Below are 17,543 nucleotides of genomic sequence, written 5' to 3'. Positions count from 1 at the left end.
CTGTAGAGAAGAAGTACTTGGGTGTACAATATTTTACTGCAGAAGACGTGCAAGGTGTTTTGAACGATAATGTCCCGTCCTCCCAGGCTGCTGGCCTGGTGTAGAATCAGAGGGCCAAAGTAGTGGAATAATGAGGTTTTAATGGGTGTAGGGTTAGTTGGTTTTTCACAAAGTGCAATGAATTAATACTACAGAATTGTAGACTGATACACAGCCAATACACTTGCTGGAGGTATGAACCTATAACAATTGTTTATGGCGGACCGCCATTATACCAAAGAAGAAGAAGACCAGTTCCTTCTCAACTGCTTTGAGGCTGCTCCGTGAAACGGAAGTATAAATGCATTGACAACTGCGGAGGTTGCATTGCTGTAAGTGCTGCATGACAACTGCAGATGTCGGATTGAACATACATCGGGTTTTACTGGTTCGCTGCACGGATAGCGCTGCTGTAATAAGTCTGGTATTTTACAGGCTTCCCTTACTGGGCCTCAGACAATTAAAACTATCTGGAATCTCACAGAGGACGTTGTTCCAAGTGACGGTGGGGTAGAGTTAGACGACAACAGGATTATTGGTGAATAGGGTGTTGAACGTTTTCCTGACTTTAATAGATCAGGTAAGATCTTATCCAGGATCTTATTGAAGTAAGATTAGCTTACATCAGACACTTATTTGTCACCACTTAAGTTTTGATATTGTGTAGGACGTGTGATTGCTCTGGTCTAGCTGTTCTTTATCTGAACGCTGTAACAAAGAAAGTAACTGTAGTCTTGGCTAGCTACAGATTTACGGTGACGTTTTTTTATTTGAAGAAATGTTGAAGAACAAATAGCTTCCAAGATGGATCGGGTAAGTTTGGTTTTATTAACAGTATGCCCACTGTGGTGTATAACATGTCTAGGCCTATTTTTCGTCATCTTTGATCTTCCATTTCCATTTGAACAGCTGGACAAAATAAACAATGATGGTAATTAAAAACTTGGGATATTATATTGTTTGCTCTAACTTGTTCGTTCATATGCATTGACACAGCGGTGACAAGAAGACAGTGGCAGAATAAATTCAACCACACCTTTTGTTTAATCATAAAACCGGAGTGTAACATCTTTCTGGTTAAGTTAACAAAATATGTTCCATGTAACAAATAGTTACATGACCTACAGAATGGTCAAGCAAGTGAATGTTTCGGATGTTTTCAGACTACTAAATAACTATTGAATTATTGTTAACACAAAGAAAACAGGCGCTGCCTCCACTATTCAAGAACCATTTCAACATCATCAAATCATTCAATCAAATGTATTTATAAAGCCCTTTTTACATCAGCCGATGTCACCAAGTGCTGTACAGAAACCCAGCCTAAAACCCCAAACAGCAAGCAAAGCAGATGTAGAAGCACGGTGGCTGGAAAACACTCTCTAGAAAGGCAGGAACCTAGGAAGAAACCTAGAGAGGAACCAGGCTATGAGGGGTGGCCAGTCCTCTTCTGGCTGTGCCGGGTGGCGATTATAACAGAACATGGGCAAGATGTTCAAATGTTTATAGATGACCAACAGGGTAAAATAATAATAATCATAGTGGTTGTAGAGGGTCCAACAGGTCAGCACCTCAGGAGTAAATGAGAGAGAGAGAAAGAGAGACCTGAGGCATGGTCTTAGGGCAGAGAGAACTTAAATTTACACTGGATAAGACAGAAGAAATACTCCAGATATAACAGACTGACCCTAGCCTCCCGACACATATACTGTTGCAGCATAAATACTGGAGTCTGAGATAGGAGGGGTCGGGAGACACTGTGGCCCCATCCGACGATACCACCGGACAGGGCCAAACAGGCCCAGATTTAACCCCACCCACTTTGCCTAAGCACAGCCCCCACACCACTAGATGGATATCTTCCACCACCAACCTACTACTCTGAGACAAGGCCGAGTATAGCCCACGGAGATCTCCCCCACGGCACGAACCCGAGAGGGGCGCCAACCCAGACAGGAAGGTCACGTCAGTGACTCAACCCACTCAAGTGACGCACCCCTCCTAGGGAAGGCATGGAAGAACACCAGTAAGCCAGTGACTCAGCCCCCGTAATGGGGTTAGAGGCAGAGAATCCCAGTGGAGAGAGGGGAACAGGCCAGGCAGAGACAGCAAGGGCGATTCATCGCTCCAGTGCCTTTCTGTTCACCTTCACACCCCTGTGCCAGACTACACTCAATCATAGGACCTACTGAAGACATGAGTTTTCAATAAAGACTTAAAAGGTCACGACCGAGTCTGCGTCTCTCACATGGATAGGCAGACCATTCCATAAAAATGGTGCTCTATGGGAGAAAGCCCTACCTCCAGCTGTTTGCTTAGAAATTCTAGGGACAATTAGGAGGCCTGCGTCTTGTGACCGGAGCGTACATGTGGGTATGTACGGCAGGACCAAATCGGAAAGATAGGTAGGAGCAAGCCCATGTAATGCTTTGTAGGTTAGCAGTAAAACCTTGAAATCAGTCCTAGCCTTAACAGGAAGCCAGTGTAGAGGCTAGCACTGGAGTAATATGATTAAATTGTTTGGTTCTAGTCAAGATTCTAGCAGCCGTGTTTAGCACTAACTGAAGTTTATTTAGTGCTTTATCCGGGTAGCCGGAAAGTAGAGCATTGCAGTAGTCTAATCTAGAAGTGACAAAAGCATGGATACATTTTTCTGCATCATTTTTGGACAGAAAGTTTCAGATTTTGTCCGATGTTACGTAGATGGGAAAAAAGCAGTCCTTGAAACGTTTTTAATTGCCTATGTTTAGTCTACTACAGTGACAACTAAAATAATAAAACAATCAGGCACGCAACTTTCACTGGGGGCGGGGTGACATGTCCCCCCACATTCTGAAATTGCTTTTTAGTCCCCCCCAATGTTATAATAGGAATGTGATACAAAACGAGGCAACGGTGTGCTTTAGGACCATGATAAAGGTCGGGTAGGCTGTTTGGAGTGTTTATCCAACTGGATAAAATGTTTTAATAATTATGTCCCCCCCACTTCTAAAACCAAAGATGCTCCCCTGCCAAAAACGATTTAGTTTGATCAACCTAGGCTGAATAGGATGCGTCTATCCATGGTACTGATTTCTGTGTGTGCTTGCAAGTAGAAAAAAAACATGTTGACTCACCCAACTTGTAGAGAAACGCTAATGCCATCCTCATCTTTCATGTTCCCTGAACGGTCTATGAGTCAGTCATACAGTACACACTTTTCGTTTTTGGTGTCTTAGGCTACCTGGCTAAGATAAAAAATGTCCGTCACCACAATTATTATTTTCAATTTTATTGTCATATATTCTAGTAGTGAGTGTTCAGAATTTTTTGCTCCTACTTAGCTAAAAAAAAAAATGGCGTTTTAAAACGTCACTAGCTTCCATAGTGACCATTGGGCTGAAATGTTTGACTAACCTTGTAGGTGCAACAGTTTTTATTACATTTAAAATGTATCAATATCACGTGCACATTTCTGTCCATTAAGAACCAACAATGTGCTACCATTTTGTAGCATTTCTGACAATGCTAACCTCGTTTCAGCCATATTTCAGAGTTCTATCTAACCTGGTTAGCAACTTGGATGCTTGGCAACAATACAGCTACTATTTGCTAACGTTAGCTTGCTTAAGCAGCTAGCCTCTGCAGCTAGCTAGCTAACACAAGTCAGCTGGAAGCTAGCTAGCTAACGAAAAGGCAAAGAAAGGTAGCTAACTGTAATTGTGAATCATTTAAGATCTAGAGTTATTACACAGTCTGATAGCAGTGGGTAGAGTGGCGTTTCGCAGGCGGTTCGTACAGGCAGTTATACAGGAAAGTTGGTGGCTGTTTCTCAGGAGCCTGGTGGTGCAGTTACCTCTTTTTGGAGGGAGCAGGTCATTCAGTGGATGGTCAAGAGTGTGCATGTCCTTCACCAGATGCACTGCAGCCTGCTCTCGCCTGCTCTGCAGTGAGGGGAGCTGTGGTTAGACTGCTCCACCTCTGGAGATGATCCTCAAGGCCCTCCTCTGCACCCTGTCTAGTTGGGCCTGCTGCTTTTTACTGCATCCAACTAACAGCACTCCACCGTATTACTGCATCCAACTAACAGCACTCCACCATATTACTGCATCCAGCTAACAGCACTCCACCATATTACTGCATCCAACTAACAGCACTCCACCGTATTCCAGACAAGGCCTGACCAGTGTAGTATAGACTGTGACCAGATCTGCAGTGGGTCGGCCATTTCTGGAAAGAACAGTCAAAAAGCGCAGGCATTTTGAGGCCTTCCTCACTGACTGCTCCACGTGTCTCCACTGAGTTTAGAGTCTAACAGAAAACCAAGATACTTAGGTGTTGTTACCACTGTTACTTCCTGTCCTCCTAGGATTAGTGGTGCAGGTTGTGGATGGTTTCTAGAAAACACATCCCAATTTCCACAGACTTTTTCCCATTCAGGAGCATGTTGATGGATGTGGCCCACTCTTCCAGCTGCTTTGCCTCCAAGCCCATGGAAATGTCCTCTTTGATGCTGGTTAATGGTATGACTCGGGACAGCCCTACATCGTCTGCATACCCAGTGTCCAGAGTGTCACTGAAGACAACTTTTCGGGTGGACATCTGAAGGAGAAACAGATATGGTGAGACCACGCCCCCTTGTGGCACACCAGAGGTGACCTCTGACCAAGGGCTAAAAGTGCCATTTGCCATCACCCTCTGCCTTCTTGCTGTGGAGTAGCTGTGGAGCCAGGCTAGTAACCATCACCCTCTGCCTTCTTGCTGTGGTGTAGCTGTGGAGCCAGGCTAGTAACCATCACCCTCTGCCTTCTTGCTGTGGTGTAGCTGTGGAGCCAGGCTAGTAACCATCACCCTCTGCCTTCTTGCTGTGGAGTAGCTGTGGAGCCAGGCTAGTAACCATCACCCTCTGCCTTCTTCCTGTGGTGTAGCTGTGGAGCCAGGCTAGTAACCATCACCCTCTGCCTTCTTGCTGTGGTGTAGCTGTGGAGCCAGGCTAGTAACCATCACCCTCTGTCTTCTTCCTGTGGTGTAGCTGTGGAGCCAGGCTAGTAACCATCACCCTCTGTCTTCTTCCTGTGGCGTAGCTGTGGAGCCAGGCTAGTAACCATCACCCTCTGTCTTCTTCCTGTGGTGTAGCTGTGGAGCCAGGCTAGTAACCATCACCCTCTGTCTTCTACCTGTGGTGTAGCTGTGGAGCCAGGCTAGTAACCATCACCCTCTGTCTTCTTCCTGTGGTGTAGCTGTGGAGCCAGGCTAGTAACCATCACCCTCTGCCTTCTTCCTGTGGTGTAGCTGTGGAGCCAGGCTAGTAACCATCACCCTCTGTCTTCTTCCTGTGGTGTAGCTGTGGAGCCAGGCTAGTAACCATCACCCTCTGCCTTCTTCCTGTGGTGTAGCTGTGGAGCCAGGCTAGTAACCATCACCCTCTGTCTTCTTCCTGTGGTGTAGCTGTGGAGCCAGGCTAGTAACCATCACCCTCTGCCTTCTTCCTGTGGTGTAGCTGTGGAGCCAGGCTAGTAACCATCACCCTCTGTCTTCTTCTGGTGGTGTAGCTGTGGAGCCAGGCTAGTAACCATCACCCTCTGCCTTCTTCCTGTGGTGTAGCTGTGGAGCCAGGCTAGTAACCATCACCCTCTGTCTTCTTCCTGTGGTGTAGCTGTGGAGCCAGGCTAGTAACCATCACCCTCTGTCTTCTTCTGGTGGTGTAGCTGTGGAGCCAGGCTAGTAACCATCACCCTCTGCCTTCTTCCTGTGGTGTAGCTGTGGAGCCAGGCTAGTAACCATCACCCTCTGTCTTCTTCCTGTGGTGTAGCTGTGGAGCCAGGCTAGTAACCATCACCCTCTGTCTTCTTCCTGTGGTGTAGCTGTGGAGCCAGGCTAGTAACCATCACCCTCTGTCTTCTTCCTGTGGTGTAGCTGTGGAGCCAGGCTAGTAACCATCACCCTCTGTCTTCTTCCTGTGGTGTAGCTGTGTAGCCAGGCTAGTAACCATCACCCTCTGTCTTCTTCCTGTGGTGTAGCTGTGGAGCCAGGCTAGTAACCATCACCCTCTGTCTTCTTCCTGTGGTGTAGCTGTGGAGCCAGGCTAGTAACCATCACCCTCTGTCTTCTTCCTGTGGTGTAGCTGTGGAGCCAGGCTAGTAACCATCACCCTCTGTCTTCTTCCTGTGGTGTAGCTGTGGAGCCAGGCTAGTAACCATCACCCTCTGTCTTCTTCTGGTGGTGTAGCTGTGGAGCCAGGCTAGTAACCATCACCCTCTGCCTTCTTCCTGTGGTGTAGCTGTGGAGCCAGGCTAGTAACCATCACCCTCTGTCTTCTTCCTGTGGTGTAGCTGTGGAGCCAGGCTAGTAACCTTGGACACAGTTCAATGTCAGACAGATGTTGCAGGAGCTTTATGTGATCTACTCGATCAAAGGCTTTGGACATATCAGCAAGTAACACCCTCACCTTGTTGGTATTTTGGAGTCTGTAGCTGTCAGCCAGGAGTGTGTGTCTTTCAAAAGAGTGGTAGTAGTGCTGGACTTTGGTAGGCAGGCATACTGATTTGTGCACTCAGATAAAACTGTTGGCATGAGTTTTCTTTTAATGAAGTTCTCCTGGATTTGTCCAAGGCATGACGTTAGAGAGATGGGCCTCCAGTCACTCGTTGTACATGGGTTTGACACTTTAGGTATAGGACATCCTGATCACATCGACAGTGTTGATGAGATAATCCACAGTGTTCTACCGAAGTGTTTTCTCATTTGCCCGTAGTGGATGGTAGAGTATTCTCACAAACAGAGTTGAAACTGAGTTTGGGAGTCGTTTAGGACGGAGCCGAAGCCACATACACTCAAATTCCTCTTTCTCTAGGTCAGTTCTTCTCTTTGCTTGCATACTGTGATTCACATGCATAGCCACATCCCCTCTCTGGACCTGTCATTTCTGAACAGCTGATAGTTATATGTGAAAAGAGATTCGTCTGGGATATTTTCGTGGCCCAAGTTTAAGTGACGCATTCAATGTTTGCATTTACAGATTGAAGAAGCAGTTCAAATTCATCCACTTTGTTTATCAATGATTTTGAATTACAAACAAGCACATTCGGGGTCTCTGGGGCATTCTGGGACGTATTTGTGACGTCACATAATTCACTTTAGAATTCTGCATTCACGTGAGTGATTGTGTTTTTGATGTGTTTTAGGTCTGTTAACTTCTATTGTCAGTATTTTCCTCCCGAAGCACTAAAGTTTGTCTCGGATATGCGGTGCCAGTGGAGGTGCATGTTTTTTGTAAATCCGTAGAAAATGTGATGAGTATTCCACAACGTTTGTAATCCGTTAAAAGAGCAAGGAACAGTATGCAGTGCGACCAAAATAATGAAAAAACAACACAAACATTGTAATACATGTTACTCTCGAGTGGCTGCCTGGAAGCGCCACAGCATCAGTTCAAAACAAAATTGTCACACTGCTACCTTAGAGTGCATGCAACGCAATGGACTTCTGCAACGCTAGCTGGCTACTCCATAGTCCACGCTACGGTAAGAGCTGGCCATGTTGCACTGTCAGACAGGACAGAACTCAAATTGTAGCTGAGACAACAAATAAAATCTGATTTTATTGGTCCATACACATACTTAGCAGATCTTATTGCAGGTGTAGCGAAATGCTTGTGTTCCTAGTTCCAACAGTGCAGTAATATCTAACAATTCACAACAATAACGTTACACATCTAAAATAATGGAATTAAGAAAAATATAAATATTAGGAAGAGCAATATCGGAGTCCACAGTATAAATACAGTACATTCATAAGTATGTGGCCACCCCTTCAAATTATTGGATTTGGCTATTTCAGCCACACCCGTTGCTGACAGGTGTATAAAATTGAGCACACAGCCATGCAACCTCCATAGACACACATTGGCAGTAGAATGGCCTTACTGAAGAGATCAGTGACTTTCAACATGGTACCATCATAAGATGCCACCTTTCCAACAAGTCAGTTTGTCAAATTTCTGCCCTGCTAGAGCTTCCCTGGTCAACTGTAATTGCTGTTATTGTGAAGTAGAAATGTCTAGGAGCAACAACGGCTCAATCGAGAAGTGGTAGGCCACACAAGATCACAGAACGGGACCACCGAGTACTGAAGCGTGCAGCGCATAACAATCGTCTGTCCTCAGTTGCAACACTCCCAACCTAGTTCCAAACTGCCTCTGGATGCAACGTCAGCACAATAACTGTTCGTCGGGAGTTTCATGAAATGGGTTTCAATAGCTGAGCAGCCGCACACAAGCATAAGGTCACTATGCGCAATGCCAAGTGTCGGCTGGAGTGGTGTAAGGCTCACCGCCGAACGACAAATCTGGGTTTGAAGGATGCCAGGAAAAGCTACCTGCCCCAATGCATAGTGCCAACTGTAAAGTTTGGTGGAGGAGGAATAATTGTCTGGGGCTGTTTGTCATGTTTCCTTAGTTCCATTTAAGGGAATTCTTAATGCTACAGCATGCAATTACATTTTAGATGATTCTGTGCTTCCAACTTTGTGGTAAGTTTGGGGAATGCCCTTTCCTGTTTCAGCATGACAATGCCCCCGTGCACAAAGCGAGGTCCATACAGAAATAGTTTGTTGAGATTGGTGTGGAAGAACTTGACTGGCCTGCACAGAGCCCTGACCTCAACCCCATCGAACACCTTTGAGATGAATTGGAACGCAGACCGCAAGCCAGGCCTAATTGCCCAACATCAGTGCCCAACCTCACTAATGCTCTTGTGGCTGAATTGAAGCAAGTCCCCGCAGCAATGTTCCAACATCTGGTGGAAAGACTTCCCGGAAGTGGAGGCTGTTATAGCAGCAAACGGGGGACCAACTCCATATTAATGCCCATGATTTTGGAATGAGATGTTCAACGAGCACGTGTCCACATACTTTTGGGCATGTAGTGTATGTGATGGGATTCTCGTGGAAATTCAACACAGGGACACTCGAAGTCAATCTTAAATGAATTAAGGTTTTTTATCAGCATGCTGGAGAGGTCAAAGTCAAACTTAGAAGTATAAAGTACCGTTCTGAAGGTAGCTCCCTCGGGGCAGTCCCGTTAGATTTCTTATATACTGGTTACTGATAGGTTACATAGTCATCGTTCATAGGGTTGGTTCCGGCATGTGTCTGGCACCGTCTCCTATCTTAACTTATAGACCATATTCTGGGCGTTCTGCCAGATGGTCCTAAGGAGGGGGTCATACCAAGTCTGTGCTGATCAACAGTGCCAAACTAACAACTCTGCCATTAGACATGCTTGATTGTATTTACAGCTCTGATCTGGATGGTAGACTAGCCCATGTGTTGGATATTTGTCAACGGCCATTCCAGTGGTGTGGTGCTTGGGGTGGGGGAGGGGCTAAAGCCCCCCAAACCCTGATTATATAAATGTATAGGATGCATAACTCTGCAATGCTTTAGGCTAGAACAAGCTGTAAAAGGCACCAGAAAGACGTGGAAGGTAAAACCAAAAAATGTACGGATTTGGCTCCAAATACTACATCATAATGTAGTTCAGGTGTTTTAGTTATTCCTCACTTGTTATTATGACAAATAACGATTTTGCAGGTGTTGGCATTTTGGAAAGGAAAGGGGACATTCGGCCCGTATCTTGAAAGAGAGGGTGGAGCTCTTCATTCCTGCATCTGTTAAGCTCTCATCCTAACACGTATGAACTCAGAACTAAATCGTGCGGCTGACCAATTACGTGAGACATTAGTTCTGGGTTAACCAAGATTGGCTCAGGGGTGAAGGATGTGTTCAACTCCAATGAATACTCAATCAAAGGTTCTGAACATAAGACGGGGCATTACAAGTGTTATACGTTTTTACATTAGTAAAAAAATATACCACTTCCATTTGAAAAATGTCCTAAAGTGATTTGAACTGTACATTTGTGGAAAGTAATGAACGATTACACACTTCAGGAGAAAGGAGGTATTATAAGGATGCACCAATCAATCAGAGATTTAGACTAAAGTAATCAAATGTTTGGTCTAATGATATTCTATGTACAATACTTCCTGTGGTCACCAGGACAGAGCCAGCCCGTCCCCCTCCACTCTGCCGGAGTCCCCTGCTTACAACTCTCCTGGTAGCACCTTACTGCTGGGTCTGGAGAGAGTGTCTGTGGGGCTGGTCGACTGCAGGAAAACAGCAGGGCAGAGTGGAACTGTGAGAGGGGGACACGAGGAGGGAGATTTGATTTCATCAAGTAAGAACAATGGGGTGTGTGGATGAGACCACAATCTGTTTCTGCAACTTCTGTTAATTGATTTATAAACAGTAAAACACTCAGGGGCTAGTTAATTGTCAATCGTATTTTGGGAACAGAGGATGGTGTACCTAATAAACTGTCCACTGAGTGTATATTGATGAAAAGAGAGACAGGTAGTCTTGTGTTTAAGAGCGTTGGGCCACACATTGAAAGGTTGCTGGTTTGGATCTCTGAGCCGACTTGGTGGAAAATCTGTCTGTGCCCTTTGAGCAAGATACTTAACCCTAATTGCTCCTGTAAGTCACGCTGGAGAAGAGTCTGCTATATAACTTCTTTTTAAAAAAAATTTTATTATAGTATTTGTTTATGGACCCATATTTCCAAAAAATAGTTATTCAATGTCTTTGTTTCACAGGGGACACCCCTAACCATTCTCTCAGTTGGAGGGGCTTGTCATCTGGGGATCCTCAACCACATGTTGCTGACGAGACAGAGAAGAATCTTTCCAGATCAGAACATCTCAAGAAGCACCAGCAGAGACGTACAGGGAAGAAACCTCACCACTGCTGTTCTGACTGGGGGAAGAGTTTCACAAGCCGGAGTGACTTCATTATTCACCAGCGGATTCATACCGGAGAGAAACCGTACTGCTGCTCACAGTGTGGGAAGAGTTTCGCTGTTTCTAACACTTTAAAATCTCATCTGAGAATTCATACAGGAGAGAAACCTTACCCCTGCCTTGATTGTGGGAAAAGCTTTTCATATTTGGGAGCCCTTAACATACACAAGCTAACACACACAGGAGAGCAATCTTATAGCTGTGATCAGTGTGGGAAGGGCGTCAGTCAATCACAGCCCCAAAATTCACACCAGCGAACACACACTGGAGAGAAACCTTATAGCTGTGATCAGTGTGGGAAGAACTTTGCTCTAGCTTCCTCCCTGACTAGACACCATCGAACACACACTGGAGAGAGACCTTATGTCTGTCTATGTGGGAAGAGCTTTGCTATAGCTTCCTCCCTGACTAGACACCATCGAACACACACTAGAGAGAAACCTTTTACTTGTGTTAAGTGTGGGAAGAGCTTCAGCCAATCAGGGACCCTAAATTCACACCAGCGAACACACACTGGAGAGAAGCCTTATAGATGTATTCAGTGTGGCAAGAGCTTTGCTCAATCAGTCCACCTGAATATACACCAGAGAAAACACACAGGAGAGAAACCTTTTAGCTGTGATCAGTGTGGGAAGAGCTTTGTGGTGTCAGAAAAACTTACTATACACCAGCGCATACACACAGGAGAGAAGCCTTATAGCTGTGGTCAGTGTGGGAAGAGCTTCTGTCAATCAGGGACCCTGAATTCACACCAGCGAACACACACTGGAGTGAAACCCTATGTTTGTCTATGTGGGAAGAGCTTTGCTTATTTAGGGCAAATGAAAAAACACCAGAAAACAAAAACGTGCTGTATTTCCTCTCCCTGCTATCTGTCACCGGTTCCAGATCCCTGAATAAAGGATCAGTATAAAACATCTAGTGAACAGTCATATCCATCTCCTATTGTCAAACAATTGATTTAGTCTGATCACCATGGTAACCTCTGTGGAGCATAATATGCAGCTCTGATCTAGCATCAGGTCTCCCATGTGCCTATGTAATATCACACATTGATCTAAATGGACAAATGTTATAGAAAATGTCATAGTGAACCTGTGTGACTGTGTGAGGGGGGATGTTGATAATTGTATCTTTCATACAGTGCCTTGCAAAAGTATTCACCCCCCTTGGCGTTTTTCCTATTTTGTTGCATTACAACCTGTAATTTAAATAGTTTTTTATTTGGGTTTCATATAATGGGCATACACAAAATAGTCCAAATTGGTGAAGTGAAATGAAAAAAAATAACTTGTTTCAAAAAATATATTTAAAAAATAAATATAGTGGTGCATGCATATGTATTCACCCCCTTTGCTATGAAGCCCCTAAATAAGATCTGGTGCAACTAATTACCTTCAGAAGTCACATAATTATTTAAATAAAGTCCACCTGTGTGCAATCTAAGTGTCACATGATCTGTCACATGATGTCAGTATTTAAACACCTGTTCTGAAAGGCCCCAGAGTCTGCAACACCAAGGCGCACCATGAAGATCAAGGAGGTCTCCAAACAGATCAGGGACAAAATTGTGGACAAGTACAGATCAGGGTTGGGTTATAAAAAAATATCTGAAACTTTGAACATCCCACAGAACACCATTAAATCCATTACTAAAAAAGGAAAGAATATGGCACCACAACAAACCTGTCAAGAGAGGACTGCCACCAAAACTCACATACCAGACAAGGAGGGCATTAATCAGAGAGGCAACAAAGAGACCAAAGATAACCCTGAAGGAGCTGCAAAGCTCCACAGCGGAGATTGAAGTATCTGTCCATAGGACCACTTTAAGCCGTACACTCCACAGAACTGGGCTTTACAGAAGAGTGGCCAGAATAAAGCCATTGCTTAAAGAAAAAAATAAGCAAACACATTTGGTGTTCGCCAAAAGGCATGTGGGAGACTCCCCAAACATATGGAAGAAGGTACTCTGGTCAGATGAGACTTAAATTGAGCTTTTTGGCCAGCAAGGAAAACGCTATGTCTGGCGCAAACCCAACCCCTCCCATCACCCAGAGAACACCATCCCCATGTTTTTCATTGGCAGGGACTGGGAAACTGGTCAGAATCGAAAGAATGATGGATGGCGCTAAATACAGAGAAATCCTTGAAGGAAACCTGTTTCCGTCTTCCAGAGAGTTGAGACTGTGACGGAGGTTCACCTTCCAGCAGGACAATGACCCTAAGCGTACTGCTACAGCAACACTTGAGTGGTTTAAGGGGAAACATTTCAATGTCTTGGAATGGCCTAGTCAAAGCCCAGACCTCAATCTAATTGAGGATCTGTGGTATGACTTAAAGATTGCTGTACACCAGCGGAACCCAACCAACTTGAAGGAGCTGGAGCAGTTTTGCCTTGAAGAATGGGCAAAAATCCCAGTGGCTAAATGTGCCAAGCTTATAAAGACATACCCCAAGAGACTTGCAGCTGTAATTGCTGCAAAAGGTGGCTGCAAAAGTTAAGCACGCTCAAGTTGTATGTTTTTTTGTCTTATTTCTTGTTTCACAATAAAAAATATTTTGCATCTTCTAAGTGGTAGGCAGGTTGTGTAATTTAAATGATACAAACTCCCCAAAAATCTATTTTATTTCCAGGTTGTAAGGCAACAAAATTGGAAAAATGCCAAGGGGGTGAATATTTTCACAAGCCATTGTATACTCATGATACTATTATTATTAAATGTCATTATGTAGAATAATGTTTCAACAATAGGTGTATATTCATGTATTCAATTGATCAATGAATTCCATCCATTCCTTATCTTCTAAACAATAAGTTATCTCTTTAATTTTATATTTTTATAATATGTAAATTTATTAAAATGATCCTTAAACGAATCCATAATACATTGAATAATAATATCCATGAGGTCAAGGCAAGAACTATGCATACTGTGTCTTGTAACAATGGTTAATGTAATAACTTTTATATTTATAATGTAATAAAACTGGTAAATGTAATATCTTGTTGGTTAATATGATAAAATGTTGAATTGTTATAGTAATAACTTTTTCCATTTAATTTAATAAGTTACGTTATCAGGTGAGTAACAACTTTTTTTAAAGAATAATGTAATAACTTCAACCGATCATGTAATAACACCTAAACCAATGTTTTATGTGTTACTTCACTAATGTTAATGCACATACCACCTTCCACCAATTGCAAACCCACACACACAATCCTATGCACTTGTACTCATACACAAACACACACTCTAATCTTCAAATGTATTGGTCACATACACATATTTAGCAGATGTTCTTGCGGGTGTAGAAATGCTTGTGTTCCTAGCTCCAACAGTGCAGTAATATCTAACAATACACAACAATACACACACACATCTAAAAGTATAAGATTGGAATTCTTGAAATATACACACCTGTACAATCCTATATACACACACACACATTGATAAAAAAATAAACAGAATGAATCTGTAGGCCTTATAGTCAATGAGTCAGGGGGCTCGGTGGGGCTCACCTGGGGTGAAAATGTCTCATAGTGATTTTTTTGTCCCTGGAGTTGAAAATGTGTTCTATCATACACATCAGAATGACCTGTTATTTATTTTAAAAGAAAATTATACATTTGTAACTTTTTTTGACAAGTAGTTCTGAAACATCATAAAAATGAGTGGCCAGGCTTCATGTGGGGAGACCCCCCGAACGTACCCCCACCCCATCATGTGCTACCACCTCCACCCTGACAACCACTCCTCGGAGAGGTCACTACACGCCTCAGAGGACTTTTCAGATAGAAACATAAAATAGACAAACATACTTTGATAATGTAATGTGTTGTCAGTTGGACAAAACAGGACCAAAATACACATTTGGAAAATGTGAAGATCATTGAAGCAAATTAAAAAGAGTAACGGACCAAGTATGGACTGTTGCCAGAAGAAGGTGAAGAGTAAAGAATATTTTGACTCTGACTCCAATATTATGTTAATGCTACAGGCCCATAATTGTATAAATTAATCTAGCCAAGGTAGCGAGCCTTGAGTCACCATTTGGAATACTATGAAATGCAAGTGTCTAGGTTTAGCGTTATGCATTTATTAAACGACTAAGGGACAACAGCTAATATCTTGCAATCAATGACTTAGCACAGACCAGAAACAGCTTTGCCGCCCTGGATCCAGAGGTTCCGGCGACTTCTTCCGCGGTGGCTTCCCAATCAAGATCGGATCCGGAGGTACCTGCGTCTTCATCCTCGGTTCTGTCTCCCTCTCCGGTGGCTTCTACCTCGGGTTCAGATCCTTGGAGCTCCCAGCCTCACCAGACCGTGAGGCTGCCTGAGAGACCGGCCTTTCAACATCACCAGCTGTCATCATAAGCAGCTCTATGGTGAGAAACATCTCGGTCCTCAAGGCAAAAACCCTGTGCTACCCAGGAGCTCGAGTACAGAACATAACAAGGCTGCTTCTGACTGTTCTACCACAGATGCCGGGAGCTGACACTGTCGTAGTCCATGTGGGGTCAAACGACATCAGGAGGGCTAGCTCGGAACATCTGAAAATGGATTTTAAAGAACTGATTTTTGCCTTAAGACTCCAAAAAAACAGCCAATAATTTCAGGTCCAGTACCATCGCTGGGCCGCGGGTGTGAAAGACTCAGCAGATTGCTGGCATTACACATTTGGCTAAAAGACTACTGTAGCTCTGCTGGAGTCACTTTTATTGATAACTTTGACACCTTCTGGAAATAGAAGATACTCTACAGGAATGACGGAGTCCATCCAAATCATCTTGGCTCCTTGACTCTGTCCACGCATTTCAAGGCTGCATTGAAACAATTACTGGTAAATGATCCATGACCAGCTCAGTTAATCCCTACCATTGTGACAATGAGTCGTCATAATGCTGCATCAAATGTACATGATCTTAGGGGCATTGGCAAACACAATGTAAGTAATTTAATTTATGTACCCCTAATTGCACCGAATACACATGTTTATCCTCCAGCTATTGTAGGCAGTAATCATGAGCCTATAAACCAGAGTTGCACTGTTAGCACTAAGGCGGTGTGCAATAGTAGAAAGACCACTTTATGCAGCTCACCCTGCCCTATCAGCTCCAATGTAAATAACATGAGTAAGTCTACTTCTGATAAGCTTCCCAGTAAAGCATTAGAAACAATCAAGAAACCCAGCAAAGTGCTAAAAAAATAGGCCATATTAACTAAGAAACAAGGTCCATGAAGTCAATAACTTGCTTATAACAGATGACATTCATATTCTGACTATCTCTGAAACTCACTTAGATAATACCTTTGATGATACAGTGGTAGCAATACATGGTTATAACATCTACCGAAAAGACAGAAATGCCAACGGAGGTGGTGTTGCGATCTATATTCAGAACCATATTCCTGTAAAGCTTGGAGACGATCTAATGTTAAATACTGTTGAAGTAATATGGCTACAGAGTCATCTGCCTCACCTAAAGCCCGTTCTTGTGGGAAGCTGCTATAGTGCTAACAGTCAGTATCTGGTATCAACAGAGAAGTATATTTTCAGGGTGATTTTAAATATTGACTGGCTATCATCAAGCTGCCCACTCAGGAAAACACTTCAAACTGTAACCAGTGCCTGCAACCTGGATCAGGTTGTCAGTCAACCTACCAGGGTAGTTACAAACAGCACAGGAATGAAATCATCAACATGTATTGATCACATTTTTACTAACGCTGAAGATATTTGCTTTAAAGCAATATCCAAATCCATAGGATGTAGTGATCACAATATAATAGCCATATCTAGGAAAACCAAAGTTCCAAAGGCTGGGCCCAATATAGTGTATAAGAGGTCATACAAGAAGTTTTGTAGTGATTCATATGTTGATGATGTAAAGAATATTTGCTGGTCTGTGGTGTGTAATGAGAAGCAACCAGACGCTGCACTTGACACATTTATGAAACTACTTATTCTAGTTACTAATAACCACACACCCATTAAGAAAAGGACAGTAAAAACTGTTAAATCCCCTTGGATTGATGAGGAATTGAAAAATGGTATGGTTGAGAGGGATGAGGCAAAAGGTATGGCAATTAAGTCTGGCAGCCCAACTGATAGGTAAACGTACTGCAAATTAATAAATCATATGACTAAACAAAACAAAAATAAACTACACTATGAAACAACGATAAATTGTATAAAGAATGATAGTAAAAAGCTTTGGGGCACCTTAAATGCAATTTTTGGGAAAAAAAGCCAACTCGGCTCCTTCATTCATTGAATCAGATGGCTCATTCATCACAAAGCCCACTGATATTGCAAACTACTTTAATTACTTTTTCATTGGCAAGATAAGCAAACTTAGGGATGACATGCCAGCAACAAACGCTGACACTACACATCCAAGTATATCGGACCAAATTATGAAAGACAAGAATTGTACTTTAGAATTCCGTAAAGTCAGTGTGGAAGAAGTGAAGAAATGATTGTTGTCTATCAACAATGACAAGCCACCGGGGTCTGACAATCTAGATGGAAAATGACTGAGGATAATAGCAGATGATATTGCCACTCCTATTTGCCACATCTTCAATTTAACCAGAGAGCGTGTGCCCTCAGGCCTGGAGGGAAGCTAAAGTCATTCCGCTACCCAAGAAAAGTA

The 17,543-nt window shown here is 43.4% G+C and overlaps 1 protein-coding gene across 2 annotated transcripts; it reads left to right on the top strand.

Annotated features, from left to right (window-relative positions):
* LOC106601476 (uncharacterized) lies at positions 1-13,880 on the top strand. Of its 2 annotated transcripts, XM_014193698.3 has the most exons (3): positions 1-852; positions 10,078-10,255; positions 10,674-13,880. In XM_014193698.3, exons 1-3 carry the CDS (start codon positions 844-846, stop codon positions 11,771-11,773), a joined length of 1,287 nt encoding a protein of 428 aa, XP_014049173.1. In that variant the 5' UTR covers positions 1-843; the 3' UTR covers positions 11,774-13,880. The 2 variants fall into 2 exon arrangements, with proteins under 2 accessions (XP_014049173.1, XP_014049172.1); XM_014193697.3 differs by having other exon boundaries at positions 1-10,255.
* Positions 13,881-17,543: the final 3,663 nt, after the last annotated feature.

The sequence above is a fragment of the Salmo salar genome, chromosome 03 (genome assembly GCF_965601325.2).
Source record: "Salmo salar chromosome 03, fSalSal1, whole genome shotgun sequence".
NCBI lineage: Eukaryota > Metazoa > Chordata > Actinopteri > Salmoniformes > Salmonidae > Salmo > Salmo salar.
This window is presented reverse-complemented; position numbering and strand designations above follow the sequence as displayed.

Bases quoted from the DNA above. Each gene is read 5' to 3' on its own strand.
- LOC106601476 (XM_014193697.3), top strand. From the start codon at position 10,051: ATGTACAATACTTCCTGTGGTCACCAGGACAGAGCCAGCCCGTCCCCC. The intron at 10,256-10,673 runs GTAAGAACAATG...TTTGTTTCACAG, and splicing joins GGGAGATTTGATTTCATCAA to GGGACACCCCTAACCATTCT.